Source organism: Crocodylus porosus, unplaced genomic scaffold (genome assembly GCF_001723895.1).
Source record: "Crocodylus porosus isolate Cpor-Errol unplaced genomic scaffold, CroPor_comp1, whole genome shotgun sequence".
Classification (NCBI taxonomy): Eukaryota; Metazoa; Chordata; order Crocodylia; family Crocodylidae; genus Crocodylus; species Crocodylus porosus.
In genome coordinates, this window is record NW_017728943.1 from 113648739 (window position 1) to 113668227 (window position 19489).

The window sequence follows — 19489 nt, forward strand, 5'->3', positions numbered from 1 at the left end:
GAAGCATCACTGCAAACAAACAGCTGCTGGACTCAAAAGAAACCACCTGCATGTTTTCTGTACATTTTTCCTACAAAAGCAAGTGCTGGGGGGGGTGGGAAGAGAGAGAGAGAGAGAGAGAGAACACTATTTTGCTCAGTCAGTATGTCTATTAGATTTACTACCAGCTTTTATTATTCAGACTTACTCCCGAAGTATTTAGTTTCTTTTAGGAAACAGCTTCAGAATTGGACACAAATGGAGCCAAGAGAACCCAGTGTCAATATTTGAACGTTTCTTTAATAAGAAAGCATATAATGCCAGGAAATTGTTGTTTATGGCATTCTGATATTTCTGTAGGCATCCTACTTCATAAAGTATGTAATGATGGCACATAAATGTACTGCTCATTATGCTTCCTTGGTCACAGACGGCAAGTTTCCATGTTGCAAATGCAAAACTACTACAACTTTCCCTAATGTCCTCTCCAAATCTGTGAACCTAAAAGGTCTTCTTTCCCCCCACATTTAACTAATTAAGCTAAGGATCTTCTAACAGTTTAATTTTATGGTCAACTCATTTTTAGGAGATTAATACCCCAGCTCAGTGCACCAATTTCTTTTCTATTTACAGTCCACCAGAAAGGGTTTCACAGCTTGACAACCACTGTCTTAAATAGTGAAAAATTATGATGCTTGTTTACAGGCAGAAGATTTATGATGTTCTTTTATGGGTAGGATTTATTTACAGGCAGAATAAGTTTTGCATTATAACTGCCTACTTGCCTACCCTCTTTATAGCAGAAACCAAGTTTTTGTTCCTTTGCTGGCCAGGCTCTCTTCCGATAAAACCAAGCAATGCAGGAGGACACAGACTTGCACCTCACACAGCATCCTCCTCTTTAGCAGCGATAGGATCTTCTCAAAGAAAATATATAGTCTTAAATGGGTATACATAAGTGTTTATTATCAGTTTAAAGGCCCTCATTTTCTAGAAGTGAAACAGATTTGCTCATTTCAAAGAATGTTATACGTCTGACACAGTTGCTACTGACATAGTTTCCCTGCACTGGGAATGAACATCTAATGCTTAGATTCCAAAGCCATCTATTGAAGATGCAGAATCTGTAACTTAGTGCATCAGAATAAGCTGAAGGCTCCGTAAAAGGAAATCCCCAGCTAAGAGTCAGTTACAAAGAGCTTTTCATTACCAAAAAGTGAACATAAAAATGCTGAAAAAATGTTGGCTTGAAAAAGTGCTTTCAGAATTTACTGTACACACAGTAACAATTTATTTTATAAGCTGCTTCGACATGCAGGCAAGATCTTACATTTGGTGTAAAATATTTATACACATTCTTTACAATTTGTACATATTTAAATGGCTGTATCACAACACTGCTCTATGGAATTTGGAAGAGAACTAAATTAGCAGGGGAAACAGAGTTTATAAAATAAGAAAGAAACCTATGACAAGTATCTGGATTCAGACCTAGGTTTTTTTGTTTTGTTTTTGTTTTTATATTAGACAGACCCAGATTTTTCTTTATTTTAAAGAAAGAAAGAAAAATGTAAGGACACAAAAACAGCAATGCACAAAAAAGTAAGGCAACTATAGAATCAACATAATGTACCCGTCACTTAGAATGGCTTTGTGGGTAAAATGAACATAAACAATTTAAGGAATAATTTAAGGGAAAATTTTAACAAAAGCTGTGTTTTGGCATCCTTGCTTGTTTGTGGCATTACATGAATTACCATCTGGTAACCACACCAAGCTGTTTTTCCTAAAGTCCAGACTTTTAGTAGCATTTTGGCAGTCGAGAAGTGACTCCATGCCACCAATTCTGTGCTCTGAACACTATACATCATTTACAACTACAGTCCTATTTTTAATAAGTTATTTGCCACACAAATTCCAATTTTATTCAACACCTCAAAGGTCACTTTTTAGTTTACACAAGAAACTCTTCCTTTTAGCTACTACTGATTAAATTAGGTTTCCTTTTATTAAAGCTGAAATGGAGCGAGTAGCACTTCATGCTACTATGTGAAGACCTGAGTTGGCAGTAATTTTGGGCTGTCTACCACCCTGGGTCAGAAGTGATACTTTGCCAATACCCTTAGACTCCTGAGTGGACAAAGAGGGAAGATGGCCATTACATGGCACTGAGAAGCACCAGTGTATGGCTGCATAATATTTGAGAGGGTGTCAGAATGCTGGTATTAAAGAATATTTTTCCAGCTTCCTGGAATGGCTCTTTCCTTAATTAAAGTTTTCTTGCACAGTGCATGACCCGGAAGTGAGAAAACAAGAGAGTGCTAAACACTCTCAAACTCTGAAGCTTTGTGCCACAAGAACAGAATATTAAGTGATTATGGGAGAGGGAGTGAACTATCATTTTGCCAGTTATGGAGACTGCATGTCACCGACTATATGCTGCACCTATGATTAAAAAGATCACTGAATAGAACATTCAAGAGGTTATCTTGAATGTGTAGCTGTAAAACGTATACAGACTTTACTTAGTAGCTGGAAAAAAATACCAAAGGGCAGGTTTTTATTAGGTCACTTTTCAGCCTTATCTGACTACCTGTTTTTAAAATACCTAATCATCTGACACTGAGTACAAATAAATTGGAAGAACTTATGATAACCTCCAAGTCTGAATGTAGTCCATGGCAACAGACTAGTTTGACAATATCAATTCCTAAACTTGACAGCACCTTCCAGCACAAAGGTGGCTTTGAGGGAAGGCATTCAAGGTAAAAATAACTTAAGCTTCAGATGCATTTAGGCTGATGAAGTAAACATATTGAAGTTTTTGCTTTTTTGCAACTTGGACTGTTTGCTTGGGATGGCAAAGACTATCAAGCTTTTATTGGCGTTGCCCCCCAAAGCCAGAAAAGCACTTTGGAAGGTTCTTCTTCATTCACTCCTGCTTATTCCTACATCACTGGAAAGCGGCTGAGTGCCTGCCTCAGCTTTTGTGCAATCTGCAAAGAAAAAAATGAAAAAAGCACATCAACAACATGATTATTTTACGTATTTGAGAATACCTGGTTTTCAGCCTTTTTTTAAAGCTCTAAAGAATTCAACACAGTCATTCCTTAGTTATTAAAATAACTATGAAAGCTTTAGGCAGATGCAATGCTTTCACTTACCCCTCCACCAGAATCAATTTTGTAATTAGAAATGATTTAATATGAATGACCCTGGACCCCGCCACTAATGGGCAGTGGCAGTGCAAACTTCCTATACTGCCATATCAACATGTCTCAACTTTGTGTTTGAGTAACATGCTTCAGTTGCAAGAGATAATTCAAATTTCCAAGATACATTAGTGTTGTTCTACCAAGAACAACACTACTCATTAGTGCTAGCTGAAGTGATGCTTCTGAAGAGTGTAGGTGTCCAGAGAACATAACTTAGTTGACATACTCCACAAAACCCACTGATCCCATCTAGATGGGAACAACTACTGGTTACTACCCACCAATGGCTGCTAAAAGAGTCCATAACCCACTAATTCAGCTCCTTTTTCTTATCTTCCACATTTTTAATTTCTTAAATTCTAAAGAGTTTTTTTAAACTTCGTTTTACGATAACGATTCTGGGTCAGATTCACAGGGGAAGAGTGAAAGAGTGAAAGAGTTCAATTTAAATGCAAACTTCTTGGGACCTCTCTCCAAAGCACAGGGACTACACATTTAATCTAAGTCAAAAGGCAGAGAAGAGTGGCTACAACTTCCCATGGTCCTATCACCATATTACTTAGAAAACTCACTCAGACAGGCTGCAAGATAGAAATGAAAGAAGAGCATCAGGAGACAGTTAAGCATGCACTTTAAGTTGTACCATCCTTTGGCTCCTCTATCTAAAGTCTTATCAGTTTAAACTAAAGAAGGGGTGGGGGTGTAGCGCTCCATGTGAAGGAGAGCTACATGTCCCTACAAGCTGAGATTGGCACCCAAGGAAGATGACTGGAGACCCTTTGGGTTAGAATATGAGAGGAATGTGGCAAAGGGGATATAATGGTAGGAGTCTACTACAGATTTCCAAACCAGGAACAAGTGCTTGACCAACCATTTGCCAGGGAACTGGCTGAGGCTGCACGCTCTTGGTGCACGGCCGTCATGAGAGACTTCAACTACGCGGACATCTCATGGGATGAACACTTGGCCAAATCCGATTGGTCGCAAAGCTTCCTTACATGCGTGGATGAGTTCTACCCATCCCAAGAAGTTTACAGGCTGACAAGAGGCAAGACACTACTGGACCTGGTACTGGCCAAAGGGGATGATCTAATCAGCTACCTAAGAATTGAAGGGCTGCTGGGTGACAGTGACCACAAGTTGATCACATTCATTATCCATCGCAAAGCTGGCAAGTCAGCCAGCAATGCAGTAGTCCTCGATTTTAGGAAAGCTGACTTTCCTAAGCTCAGGAGGCTTGTTCTTGAGGGCGAGAGACCAGGATTTCATAGGAAGGGTAATTCATGATGAGTGGTTGCTCCTTAAGAAAGTGATCCTAGAGACACAAGGGGAATCCATCCTCCACCCATAGGAAAGGTAGTAAAAAGGGCTCAACAACCCCCTTGACTCAACAGGGAACTCATGGACCTCCAACATGTAAGAGAGGTGTATAATGGATGGAAGACAGGAAACACCGCTAAGGTAGAGAATACTGCACTGGTCCACACCTGCACAGAGGGAACTAGAAAAGCCAAGGGTGCAGCTGAACTCCATCTGGCTACGTGAATCAAGGACAATAAAAAGTCCTTCTTCAGATATGTGGGAAGTTGAAAGAAAAACAAAGGTAACATTGCTACCCCTGCTAAACCAGCTGGGGCAGCTGACTACTGACACCCAAGAAAAAGCCAATCTGCTTAATGATTACTTTGTGTCAGTTTTTCACCAGCCCAAAGGGACCCCCATGGTGAACATGATGTGGGATGACCAGGGTGAACATGAATATATGCCCACCATTAGCATGGATCTTGTGAGGGAGCATCTTGAGAGGCTGGGCCCCCATAAATCAGCTGGTCCAGACAGTTTGCACCCAACAGTGTTAAAAGGAACTGGCAAGGATATCTGAGAACTCATGGCACTAGGGCGAGGTACCAAAGAGGACCAATGTGGTGCCCATCTTCAAGAAAGGGAGGAAAGACAACCTGGGAAACTACAGGCCAATCAGTTTGACCTCAAGCCCTGGGAAGTTTTTGAAAAAAAATTATCTAAGAAACTATTCTTGACAGACTAACAGAGGCAACATCCTGAGGGATAGCCAACACGGGTTTGTTGCAAGTAGGTCTTGCTTGACCAATGTCATTTTCTTCTATGACCAGGTGACATATCACTTGGACAAAAGGGAAGAGGTAGATGTCATATATTTGGACTTTTAAAAACCCTTTGATCTGGTATCCCACGATGTCTTCATGGAAAAAATCAGGCGACTCAACTACTCCATAGTCCAATGGCTGGGGAACTGGCTCTGAGGTTGGACCCAGAGTGGTAGCTGATGAAACTGAATCAACATGGCACTTGGTGACTAGTGGAGTCCCCCAAGGCTCTGTTCTTGGGCCTGTACTCTTTAATGTCTTGATAACAATCTGGACACTGATGTCAAAAGCAGACTGGTGAAGTTCGCTGATGACACCGAACTTTGGGGTAGAGCGTCCACACTTGAGGATACACTGGTGACCTGGACCAACCTCAACAGGCCTGCAAGGCAGGCGGATGAAAACCTGATGGCATTCAATACAGAGAAATGCAAGGTACTTCAACTCAGGAATAAAACCCGTATCAAACTTACAGGCTCAGCAATGCTATTCATTACCGCTAGGACTGAAAGAGACTTGGGGGTCATGATTGACCACAAGATGAATGAGTGCCACCTATGAGATACTGCAGCTGGCAAAGCGAACAGAAAACTCTGGCTTGCATCCACCAATGCATCTCGAGCAAGACCCAGGATGTCATCCTTCTGCTGTACTTTGCCTTGGTGAGGCCACAGCTGGAGTACCGCATCTAATTTGGGCTCCACAATTTAGGAAGGATGTGGAGAAGCTTGAAAGAGTCCAGAGGAGAGCCACACACATGATCAGAGGGCAGAAGAACAGGCCTTATGAAGAGAGGCTGCAAGCTATGGGACTCTTCAGCCTGAAGCAGCACAGGCTCAGGGGTGACTTGGTGGCAGCCTATAAGTACATAAGGGGTGCGTGTCAGGATCTGGGGGAACGCCTCTTCACCAAAAGCACCCCAGGGGATGGCAAGGCCTAATGGTCACAAACGCCTGTAAGACCGTTTTAGGCTGGACATGAGGAAAAACTTCTTTACTGTCTGAGCCCCCAAGGCCTGGAACAGACCCCCCTCAGAGGTGGTGCAAGCACCTACTCTGGACACTTTCAAGAAACATTTGGACATTTATCTTGCTGGGATCCTTTGACCCTAGCTGACTTCCTGCCCCTTGGGCAGAGGGCTGGACCTGATGATCTTACGAGGTTCCTTCCAACCCTAATGTCTATGAAATCTACAAATTCACTTACCAATGAGAGGTGCTACATGTCTAAAAGGCCGACACTAGAAGAAAAAGGCTGGTAGAGACAAAACCTAACAAGAGTTCTTCCCCCCAGTCAACAGAACCAGAACAGTAGCAATATTCCTTTTCTGCTGCTTTCTAGCATTCAACATACTGTACATACTGGGGAGGAAAACTGTAACAGACACCCAAGACTTCTTTAGACATCCTTCCAAATCCAAGCGTGTTCTATAGCACTGGAAATGTTCTTAAATTCATTAGCTTGTAAGCTTTCCACAACATCCTAATGTTTTATTTCTGCTTTGCAGAAAGGCTGACCTCCCACTCACTTCCTGTTTACAAATACTTAGATCTCTGTGTTGGCTTCAAATTTGCCTTTTAGATAATGAGAGAACCTAGAGAACTTCAGTGTCATTTGCAATTGTTTGCAAAAATTTTTTCTTAAAAATAACTTAAAACAGGGAGAAGGAATATCAAAGTGAGACGCACCACAAAAATAAGTAATTTAAAGAAGATTTAGTGTTATTGAACCATGTGTTTTAGTTTTAGAAGTTCAGGCTGATCACCTAAAGAGCAATTACATGACTAGAGGCAACCAGAGTTTCTGCAAATGCTTAGCAATAAACACATTCTGTATTGTTAGGATTAAATGTAACTGTGTATTTTTCTTTAGCATTTGGACAATTCTCAATTGCCAAGGGAGTGATACACCTTAAATTCTATCAAGGAAATAAAATTTTACCATTTGAAGGTTTACTCTTTGAGTTAAGATGATCTTGGGTGCCAACTAAGAAGTGTGGATGCTGTTTGCATTAACACATGGTAAGATTAAGCTTCTTGAATGCTTCCTTATATCCAGGAGTTACATCAGTGCATGTTTATGGATACTGACATGTTTTAAACGTACCTGAGCTTCATGAAGCAATCAACTCATTTGGGACAAACTGCTGCTCTGAGTTTAAGGTTAAGGGTTAAAAAGCAGGTGACTGTTTCTAGAGGGCAGTAGGCATGTATACAAAACATTAAGCATTGAGTGGCCAGTCAACATTTGCTTAAATTACATGCTATTGTATGATAACCAATGGGTTGGCCACCTGCCACTAACTCTTGCATCCAATTCTCATTTAAACAAAAACATTTTCACCTCTCTAGGACTAGAAGGGGACCTTAAGGGAGATGAACAAATGCAAGAAAGATTCTCCAATGCTGTAGTCAAACTCGTGCACCCCTTAGAATTATGTGACATTTTGTTTCCTCATGTTATTTTTTCCTGTTAATTTGGTTTTGCTAATCACACAGCACTCTACACCCCATCACAGCTGTGCCAGTATACAGTCACCTTGATAGAAGATGTGTAGTATTATTACTGACACCTTCTCTGACAGTACCATGCAAAGGAGGGAAGCTGTAACATGGAGATGCCAGAGGTTAAAATCAGTACATTTTTTGGTCAGGACAGCTCTATTGATTTTGAAGGCACAATGACCAGTTTTGGGCACAGCAAGACATCAGGAAATCTGTGCGCATCTCATTCTCAATAAAAATCTCCCATGACTCAGAACCTACAGCAAACCTTAATAAGCATCTCTGGGGTTTGTGCTGCAGGGTTAAGTTCACAGGATTCCTCTATGGTCCTACCTACACTTTTCTTTTTATATCCAACCTACCAGGTCCTGCTTTGTAAGTGTTCCTAACCCTTGTTTATGAAGCAGAAACAGTGCTATGAAGCTGCAATGGGCAGCAGGTGCAAGGAGCAGAGAAAGGGCTACAGAGCCCCAGCTTGCAAACTGCAAACAGCTGAATGCCCAATTGCCAATTTAGATCATTAACACCACCCAGGGCCGGATTAAACCTTCAGAATAAGCTGTAGGCAAACAAACTTGTGGGCCCTGTGCCAGTTGAGACTCCTCTCCCCACCTCAGTGCTGCCGCCTGTGAGAAGCAGGGCTTGGAGCCGCTGTTAGGAATCAGCTGCTGCAGCAGCAAGGCCAGCAGAGGCGAGAAGGGGAGGGAAGGGAGGTGGACAGAGCCACTTGCGCTGCTGCAGAGGGAAGGACCCCCCCTGGAGCTCAGGGCCCTAGGTATGGGCCTACTTTGCCCACGTGTTAACCTGGCCCTAGCCCCACCTGTGCTGTTTTGAGTGAGAAGGGGTCAGGTGACTTGGCTAGAGTCTGGCTCCTAAGCTAGAAACTCACTCTGGCTCCAACATAGATTCATAGATGTCCCAGTAAATCCTGGGAGAAGGAGTTCTGTGGGGAAGCAAGAATCTCACAAGAAGTTGGGCTTATGCTTGTTGTTGCCATGAGGCATGGGAGTGGGTGAAGGGAGGCCACTGTTTCTGAGGACAGCCTCTTAAATACAAATTTACGGTCAAAGGTGGGGCAGGTAGGAATTGGGCAGTTCCCTGGACAGACAGTGTGAGAAACAGGATGAAAGTGACCACAAGGGGGCACCACAACCACATGGAGAGGTGGGGCCCTGTTACAATGCTAGTTTATTTTGTGCTTTCACCTTCTGGTTTCCCTAGGTTTGAAGTCTTGCTAGTATTTCCCATTATTAAAACTATCCAAGTCTCTAACATAGCCATTGTTTTTTTAAATTACATGCAACTTTGGCAAATTTTAACTGCCTGGGCTCAAATTTTCCATGTTGCCATCTCAAGATGATTTTTTTCCCCTCAAACATTTTGGCCAAAATGCTTTGTTCTTAGGAATGGCCTAAGACATGCAAAATATTGCTCTGCCCATGCTTAATTCTGGCAACTGTTTCTTTTAAAAGCTCTTGCTTTGGAGAAAAGACTAGAAAGTTGACCTCCATGCATTCTGTCAACCTCAAGACAAGTTGTCCAAATGTGGCAAACTTGTGAACCTGTAAATGGCTCTTAACAGTTTGCACATGCTCAGCAAAAAGAGAATTTAACAGCTAAAAGTTGCTGAAGATTTCATCTTCTATGTACCTGTTCAAGCCTCTTATAGCTCCAGTAGCAGCTCCCATTAAGATGCACAGCCAGGACTAACACTTATCCATTAGTGTTCTCAGACAACCTGGGGGAAAAGAGCTGCTCCAACCAAAACACAGGCAGGGCAAAAGCTGGATGTGGGAAGGAAAGGAGTAAATTCGGGAGAGAAAGGGGAGGGAGACTGGAGGGGGGCTGACCTGGGAGGTGATGGAGACACTGGAGAAGTTCAGAGATTAAATGAGTAGATATGGGGAGAGGAAGAGGAGGCCAGAGATAAACAGTGGCTGAGAACCAGTGGAGGGGAAGAAACAAATTTGACAAAAAGATGGGGTGCAGGGACTGAGAACAGCTGGGCTGTTTTTAATTGAACTGGGAGGGGGCAGATAGAGATCAGGAGATTAGGACTGGTAGCCAATGGGGATGAAGGGATATTGATAGAGACTGGACAAGCGGTCAGAGGAACTAGGGGTGCAAAATGACTAAGATTGGGACAAGGAAACAAGGGAATGGAAGGGACATGGCAGAAAGGGGGAAAAAATCCAAACAGGCAGAAGTGTGTCCACTGCACTCCAGGGACCTAAGCCTCATCACTCCCCAGCTGCTGCTCAAGGTATATTTGCAAAACCCACTGGCAGAAAGCATATCACCCTTTAGTGCTGATCCTCATAGTGAATGGTAGCCTGCTACTATCAACTGACAGACTTTGTCACTTGAACTAAGAGTTCTGATGTGGTGGAGATTAGAGTTCCTGTCCTGCTGATAAGCCCATGCAGACCGCACTACTACGACACCACATGTTGGGATGTTTTCCAGCCTGCGTCTCCGAGCACATCGGAAATTCCAACCCCGCCCCAAAATCTATCAAAAGAATAGTCAAAGCACTCAGTTAGGAAATGCCTGACTAAAGATGCTTCTGCAACTGTAATTACTCCCTCATGTGCATCAGACACCCTTTAGCCACGTTTTCTCCCCCGTATGCCCCCTTCCCCATTCAGTACAGAGGATAGATGGATATTCAGTTAGTATTAGGTTTACTTCAAGATGTGGCCCAGATTCATTTACCGCACAGTGTCCAAACCCTGACTATTTAGTCAGTTGTTCTCTCTTCTCTGCCACAACCATTGATATCCCATGTTTCAAACATTCAATTATCTTACAGGGGTTGTGTAGCTTAAGGGGTAACATTTTCCTCATTTTAACAATGGTAAACTGAAGCACAAAGATAAAGTCAAAAAAGTATCCACTACTTTTGGGTGCTGAGGTAAGATACCTGGGAGCTGATTTTTCAGAGTATTTAGTAGCATACAGGTACTCAAAGCACAGCCCCCATTTATTTCAGTTGAGTACCATAAAACAGTGAGGAAACTGAGGATTTTACAACTGAAGTAGGGCTTGAGTTGTGTTGCACCATTTGTTATTTATTGCACACATTGAACAAAACAATAGCTGCTTACTAAGTTCCATCTGTCCCATGCACTGAATGAAGCCTGCGTCCCATAGAAACAAATGTGTTATTAATGTAATTAAGGTCTGCATTATAATGAATATGCACCTAAAGAGGGTCAAATTAAGGTTGCAGTCGGCCTTAAATTCTGGCACTACCCAACTATTGAATGCTTGACTTTGTGAGCAATATAATACCCTTAAAATTATTTTGGGTCTAACTTTAAAGTTTCAAATGCTGTCTTTTTTTTTTTTGTAATGGTCTCTATAAGTAATGTTATTTGAGTTTTATCTTTTGTTCTTGCATCTTTAACCAATATAAAATTCCCCTTCAAACATCTGCTTTTAAAAGGAGAAAGTTGTGCACGCAAAGGACAACTAACCACAGCTAGTCTTTCTTACCAATAAAAGCAGCAACACAGCATATGTTGAGAAAATGCCATTGAAATGCTGCACCTTACCGTTTCATAAAACTGTGCCTGCTGCTCCAGGTAGAGGCGGATCACACTATTGTAGTCATAAATCCGGTTACTATGGAAGTGATTCATCTCAGCTGTAATCAAACCCAGGACACCAATTAGCTCAGAAAAATGCTCATTGACAAGAACAAGTTTCACTCCATTTGGATTACCAATTGTTTGAAAAATTCAGCACTCAACCCAATTGCTACCATTATTTTAGAGGTAATACTGCTTCCTACTCCTCTAGTGATTTTTCCAAAGTAGTTTTCCAAACATATTAAGCCTCTCACTAGGTAAAAAGCATACATAGGAGAGCTAGCATTAAAATGCAGGCATTTCTGGTGAGCTGATGCTTCTGTAGCAGTACACAGCAGCCCACCAGTTCAGTAAAGGAAGCAAAAAAAGTATCCATTTTAAAAATGCTATTCAAAATGCAATTGCTTGATCTGGAATTTGACCAGGATGTTGGCGTTAATAGTTATCATTTTAAGAGTCAAAATTAGCCATTTTTATTAATTAGTTCATATGCTACACCAGAGTTACTCAATGCTCCACAGAAACACTAAGGGTTTTTTTTGTTTTTTTGGGGTGTTTTTTTTGGGGGGGGGACGGGACGGACGGACTGGACTCAGAAGGAATAACGTCACCAACTCCTCCACACCTTTGCAATATCTTAGTGTTTCTTGATCTCCCATTCAACTATAGACCATGGCTGACTATTATTTAGCTTGCAATATCTTATTGGATCACAGAACAAGGAAATCTAGCTTGTCCGAGCTGTTATATAGAAAACAGTTTCTTCAGAATGCTGCTGGAAGAAGAGGGAAGATTTGGTATCCTAAGGTCCCCTTTTATTTCCCCCACCCCTAACCACTTTTGTTATTTCTTAAAGCCCAACTGTGCATCATTTCCTTCTGGTCAACATACTGACAGAAGTTCCCTTTGTTAACTGTCAGTGCTCACTCTCAGGATTGGAGTCTGACACTGCCCTGGCCAAGCACATACTTAACTCTAAGCACATGAGTAATCCCAGTGAAGCCAAGGAGTGGTGCACAGCCCTAAGTGCCTGATACTTTGCTGGACTGGACCCTAAATGAACAAGTTAGGAATCCAAGGCTGGAAACTCCTTCCTATGCCTCTGGAGCCCAAACATTCAAAAAATAAAACAAGACGGAAACTCAGTTGATATGAAGGGTTGATCCAGGATGCATGTTTAAATACTTCCTGGAACCTGGGTCCTAATGCATCCTATTTTATAATCCTTCCCTTTCCTCTGCTTCAGTAAAAAGATCTCCTCCATTTTATTTCCACAGGTAAAACAGCAACTTTTCTAAAAAAAGATATGGGTCAGAATGAAACTAAGAAGCATCTTTGTCTAGCTTTGCCCAGAGGCTGGGGGAGGATGGGAAATCTGAAAGTACTCCAGACAGAACTGAACTTTAACCATCCATTAAGAGAGTGGATCATTTTTTTAAAATACAAAATTGGTTGCATCCTTAAGTCTTCTTAAGATTCCATATTCAGTTACTAGTATTATGGTATTCTAACACTATAAACTTAAGAATTATGTGCATCTCCCCCATCCCCCTTCAGCAGGGAATTTCCCCAAAATTCTTCTACACAAAAAGCCCCTACTATTTCTGTTCTTTGAAACGAAAAGGCAGATTTGCCAAAATTGTACTATTTTGCTTATCCACGCTTGTATTTCAGTATTAACTAAAGCATCATTTGCTTTTTATCATACTCAAATTCTCACCACCAGGCAGATGAGGAACATTACTGAGGAGCACATTTTTCTAGCAAGAGCCTCAAAGAATTGCTCTCACCCTGTGGGTAGGGCATCTAGCTTGGGTTCAGGGGAGTTGGGTTCCGTCTCTAGCTCAGTCTCTGACCTGCAGTGACCCTAAAAAAAAAAATATATATCACTCCTCGACTATGCTTCCATTTCCTTTTCCTCCCTTTTATAGAGAGTGGAATCTTATCTCCTTTGTAAAAATGTTTTAATACTGAGGAAGAGTATTTTATGACTAGGTTTTTTGGTTTGTTTTTTTTTAAATATAATAATGAATACAGCATAAGTATTTCCTTAAAAAAAAAAATCTCTGAAGATTATTTTAGCCTTTCAAAGTCTGAAGTGAGGTGACAAATTTTACCTTGTAGTGCATAAGCCATAGTGCTTACACGCTTCACCATGTTCTGTTTGTCTTGTGGTGTGATTTTACTGGTCGCGACTAATTTGTCACTTTCCTTCACTTTTTCTATTACTCCCTGTTAAAATAAAAATGCAACTGCTGTGAGGTTCACATTAGTCAAAAAAATTCAAACAAGTTATGCTAGGAGAGCGCATAAGCTTGTTTGTCATGTAAAGACAGATTCTGCTTTCCAATATATTTTTTTCCCCTCAAAATGGATTGTTTCATGTTTAATTATACCAACAGCTGACAGGGGATGACATGAGCACAGACTGGTTTCGAAGCAGACAGCACAAACACACTAGAAGTAGTTTCGATACAGAGTTGAAAAGGCAAAAAGACAAAGCTTAAGAAAAGGGAACTGTAAGAGGAACACATCTGAATGCCTCAAACTTTCAAATGCTTTTAGGACCTGTAACTTGTGTTCTACAGCATTTGTTAAAAGGCCCATGACATTCAAACTATTTCAAGAAACATCTCTCAAGAGGCCCATTTACCATGATATTTGCATAGCCCTTGACTTTGATAAAAATAGAGGTCGAGTTTCACATCACAACTTTTATAAGTTTGTTATAAATTTTCCATGTATAGAATCTAATAATTGGAGGGTTGTCTTAAATTTGCAACCCCTCCCCACTACTGTGGCAGGGCAAAGAGCAGTAAGGGAGTAAGGTGGCAGGGGAGAGTCTAGTGGCCTGGCCTCCCTCCGAGTGCCTGTCCCCTTCCCCCCTGAACCCAACCATTACCACCCCTCCTCCTGCTTGCCCCCCACCCCCAGTGCTTGCCACTTACCTTCTGGCTCTGGCCAGCACCAAGCTCACTCTAGGCCAGAGCACAGAACACTTCTGCCTGTCCCAACCCAGCCATGCCAAAGCTGCTAACACTGCACTGTACCCTGGGCCACAGGGTGATCAGGGGCGGGGGGGAGGGATAGCAAGACACGGTAGGGAGAGGGGGGTGGAGGGCAGAGGCCATTAGGGGGCAGCAGCTGTACCTCCCGCTCTTGCCTTGTACTCAAATCCAAGATGAGGGGCACCCCACACACCTCCTGTTAAAGTGGGAAAAACCCCTTGTCTTGGTTTTGAGTAAATTGGGTAATAGCCATTTTTCTAAGCTAAAAAATATTAAATTCTCCCCATCATAGGAGGTTCACATATTTAAAAGATTCTCTTGCCATTTTCATACAAAACTCCCAATATTACTGACAATAGAGGTTTGGTCAAATTATATCTCTGACTGAAGGAAAATGTATTGATTCTACACCCCTACCCTAATATCCCCTCAACTTCCTTTATTAAAAAAGAAAAGTACCTTGTGAGCTCCTATAATGTCAGGAAAGCAACCAAGAAAGCCTTTGTATTCATGATTTGTTTCCATCAGAAAATGGAGATCCTTCCTTGGCTAATAGAGGAAATATAGCATGTGTTAACAAAGAATCATACATTACCAATTAAATAGAAATTTATGTGCATTGAACAAAAGCTGTTTTTTGTAAGGAGAATGTCACATATAGAAAAAAAATGAAAAAGTTTCAACAATGTTTTCTCTATTTAAAAGCAAGTTATTGCTCAAAGGAAAGGTTGTTGGTTTAAGGTAACAAAAAAGTAAGAGTTTGTTAATTAAAAAAATACCATTAACATTACATTTTTAGTGAAAATATTTATGTTAGCATTAAGGTGAAGATCTTTCCATTTTAGACACGCAAGAATACATCAGGGAACACAAGTACAGGTTTCTAATCGAATAGAGAGAGCATCAAGATGACACATTAAATACCACATTTTAAATGCTTTGGCTCCATATTTTGCTTTTTATTCACTATTGCAGCTTTTTCTTTCTAAGTCTCACTGAGAGGTTTTCAACCCCTGCAGTGACACAAGTAGCAATCTAATTTTTTGTTTCTCCTAAAGCAGCACAAAGGGTGATTTTTGTTTTGCAGATGCACACAAAGCATGCAACACATCTGACCAGCTACTCGCTACAAAAAGGTCAGGTTTTTGGAAAACGGCTACTTTCTAATATAAGAAATTTGGAAAAAAGACAAGGTTCTTCGGGTAAACGTGATATCGTCTGTAAGATGCACTGCAGTCTAGAAATCAAATATAATAGTCATCAGGTGCTAGCTAAACAAAGCTAATTTTAAGTCTGAGTAATTACATTTTCAGTGGGAGACAGTGGACAGTGACATCAGAGAGTCATCTTTCAGAGAATTCGGAAAGCTTAGTTCAATCTCTTGAAGGACAGCATGCAAACTGAGATTCAAAGGGAATTTCTTTCTATCACTATTTCTCTATCCAATATATGGTAGGGAAGATATACCATTTAAAATGTTATTTAATGACTTTTACAATTAAGAAAAACAGTTATTGCAAACTACTTATGTACATAAAATGTTAAATAATTCCACAAGAAAAATCAGAGGAGAATAAAAGTACGTAAATTAATTATAAGTTGACAGAGTATGCAGATCAGTCCATGATACTATATTAGATTATTTATACCTGTTCTGCCACAAGATTGGCAATTTCTTCATACGTTTTTCCTGCTTCTGTTATTGCCTCATTGAGATCAGATTCTCCTAAACATAAAATTTGAAGTGTTTAAATTAAATTGAAGTCATTAAGCTGAAGAATCAAAAGCATTAACTAATTTAAAAGTTTCACTGTTCTAAACCAATAAAAACTTGTGTGTTGTAACTGGTTATTTGTAAATAGCTAATAATTATATAAAAGAAAAAAGGTAAAAGCATTACTGAACTGTGGTATACAACTCAGAAAAGGAGATGCCTTCAAATAACTTGTAGAAGTAAATGCCTATACGATTAAACACTATTCTATATCACAGATTAGTAGCTACAATATCCAGTACTTTGAGTTAATAAAAATATTAAACAAACACATTTTAAAAGTAATTACTGCCCTTAAAAAGCAAAGACGAGGATTGTCAGAGGACTGGTTAAGGCAAGCTTGTAGGAACAGGGAAAGATCTGAAGACAGGGAAGATTAAAGCCAGGAGAGAGAGGTTTTATTTATTTATTTATTTTTAATTAAACCTGCATGTTATATACTTCATGAATAATACTTTTGATAGTCTTGATTATCAGTACTGCAAACCCCAAACATTCCAAGTCATAAAAGTTATACCCACACTCAAAAACTCACTACAACATATTGGATTGTTTTATGCTTTGTCATCTGATTTCTAAGCATTTAGGGAACACTTCAGTTGTATTTTAAAGTTTTCAATCATGAGAACTAGGAAACTACTTTAAAAAAATGTAAAAAGAATTTTTCGCAAGTCACATGCCTCCAGGAGTCAAGGTTTTAAGAGGAAAAAAGATGAGATGCTGTGAGAGCTGGTAACACTGAACTACTAGCATTGTAGCACTAGATGCTAGGGTGTTTACATACATGCTGGGAGGGGTGGGTTAATTAGAGCAGCTCTGAGAGCTGTTCTAATTAAAGTGCCTAGAGCATCACATGCATCAGTGTCCAGAGCATCACATGCATCAGTGTCCTTCCACAGTAAACAGGTGGTGGGGGCACTTTAAGCTAAAGATTGTTGAACGAGCTTTAGTTACAGTACCCTCACTGCCACTTTTCAGTGCAGGGACGCTGACATGCATGAAGCTGGAGTGTAGCATAATTACCACCCTCTAGCAGACTCTATTAAAATTGAGTCTGCTCCGATGCACTGCAATTCCAGCGTGTTGGAGCAGCCTCAATGCATATGCATAGGTGCCCTATAGCACTATGCTGTACACTGAAGCAGAAAGTTGTAATCATGGAATTCTCTTCTTTAGACATTTTATGTTTGTTCCTGAAAAATGCTCAACAGTTTTTCATCCTGGAACTAGCTTGTTCAGGTTTTTTGACCAGTTGGGGAAAAGATTTTCTGGACCATGACATGATAGGCTTCAAGTATTGGAAAAGGAAAGAAACAGGGACAGGGTGCGTTTCTGATTAAAAAGACTTAATTGTTTTTCGTCCTCACAGAAGACCCTTACAATATTGTTATAGGTATATTAAGTCAATAGGCTTACATCTTCATATATCTTATAATCTTCATCTTCTAAAGAGCCTATTTACTTGCTATCAGTCAAATTATTATGCATTTCAAGGAGTTTAATATCTGGCAACTGAAGAAATCTGTGTATAATGATAACTAATTTAAAATGTAACTGTTACTGTTTCTCATTTGTGAGCTGCTCTGCGCCTGGGACAAAGGCCGCATCCAATGTGTGTGGATGTTTGGTTCCCCAGGGACATCTAGCACCAGTGCACCTTGTGCCACCGCTAGCTGTCTCCTATGCCATGTGTGCATTGGTGCACAGCAAGTTACCCCAGGTGGGATAGGGGAGGCTGGGGTCAGGACTGGGCTGGCACCAGGAGCCTTACCTGGGGGCCTCCCAGGGCGGCAGTAACAGCAATGCTGCTGCGCAGAGCCTGGCTGGCAGCAGTGTGGTTCCAGCCATCCAGACTCCAGCTTCAGGTGGTGCACACTGCTGCCGTGTGTGCCATACCACTTTTTTCTCCATGGGATTATCCAGAGGTCCAGAAAGCCCCATGCTGCTCCCTCACAGTATGGAGAACAATGAAATATGCAGTATGTGGTGCTGCAGAACTGTCTGTGGCGCCACATACCACACAGCCATGTTTATCTGGATGCGGCCAAAGATTAAGAAAAGTATACTGAAGTCAAGGTACATCCTAAAGAAAATAGGAATGTGACAGAGTAATTTTATTGCATTTCACTGGAAATGTGCAGACTTTTTCCAGTTTCAGAAAACTGAAGAGCTCCTGGATACACTGCAAGAGTCAGAAGCAGAACAACATCTTAATGTCAACATTCAGCATGATGCTTTAAAAAAGTCCTTTTTTCTCCTAATTTTGAAATAATTTACTATTGTATTTTCTGCCTGCCCAGTAATGGAATGAAAATCTTTATGATGGTTTTCTTTCCAAGTTAAAAGAAAAAACCACACAACCCACAAACAACAAAATGCCTTGTCAATTCAGAAATACTCTCAGATATTGAAACCATTTCTCGATGGTTCAGGAGGGAAATTTCCTGTCTTTCCCTTAAGAATTTTAGTTTTCCAGGGACAGTCTCTTGACTTTAAACAACTCACTATGGGACAAGATGGGGAACTGATGAATTAGAGTAGGAAGTCTGCTACCGTGGAAAAATCTAGTACAAGACAACTGATTTCCAGAATGCCCACAGTGCATCTTCCCATTTTTATCAGAGAAGGGAGCTAATTCACCTTCATGGGCTGGAGCACACCAGAACTACAGGGCGGAGGTGCACCATCCTAGCCCACTCCCTCACTGGGGAATCAGGCTGTAAAAGAAGGACAGCACAGGTGTGGTCGGAAGAGAATTATACGTACCATAACCATCATCCATATCAATGCAGGCAGTTGAGGGTGAGGGGAGGAAGGAGGCACATGACAAATTGATGCAGGTGTTGCTCCCAGTGACAGGATGGTATACACAAGCAATTAGAAATATTTCTCTTTTCATTTTTTGGGCAAAATTACTTAAAATAAAGCAAAATATAGAGAACATCCTCAGCAGTAAGCCACATGCTACTTTTCTACAGAGTATATGTAGCCTTCCCTTGAAAGAGCGGGCACTAGAGAGGGCGAAAACGTATACAATACCACCCCACCTTTCTTAAGTTAAACACAATGAAGAGCCAATTGTCAACACAAAGTACTAGGCAGGTGTTTGGACAGGCATTTAGTCCATACGGATAGGACAGTAGTCACATCTGGTATAAAAATTTAATAGAATCGTAGAAGTAGGGTCGGACGGGACCTTGTTGATCTTCAAGTCCGACCCCCTGCCTGGGCAGGAGAAAAACTGGGCTCAAATGATCCCAGCTAGGTAGGCATCAAGCCTCCTCTTAAAG

The 19489-nt window shown here is 41.0% G+C and overlaps 1 protein-coding gene across 1 annotated transcript in view; it reads right to left on the minus strand.

The window, feature by feature from the left end:
- Positions 1–924: 924 nt before the first annotated feature.
- The window catches only part of SNX9 (sorting nexin 9), a 67676-nt gene continuing 49111 nt past the window's right edge, over positions 925–19489 (minus strand). The window contains exons 17-21 of the mRNA XM_019548625.1: positions 16075–16151; positions 14885–14974; positions 13535–13649; positions 11382–11473; positions 925–2975 (exon numbers count right to left, since the gene is read on the minus strand). Coding sequence (XP_019404170.1) covers positions 2928–2975; positions 11382–11473; positions 13535–13649; positions 14885–14974; positions 16075–16151 — 422 coding nt within the window. The 3' untranslated portion in view covers positions 925–2927. The remainder of the gene's footprint in view (positions 2976–11381; positions 11474–13534; positions 13650–14884; positions 14975–16074; positions 16152–19489) is intronic.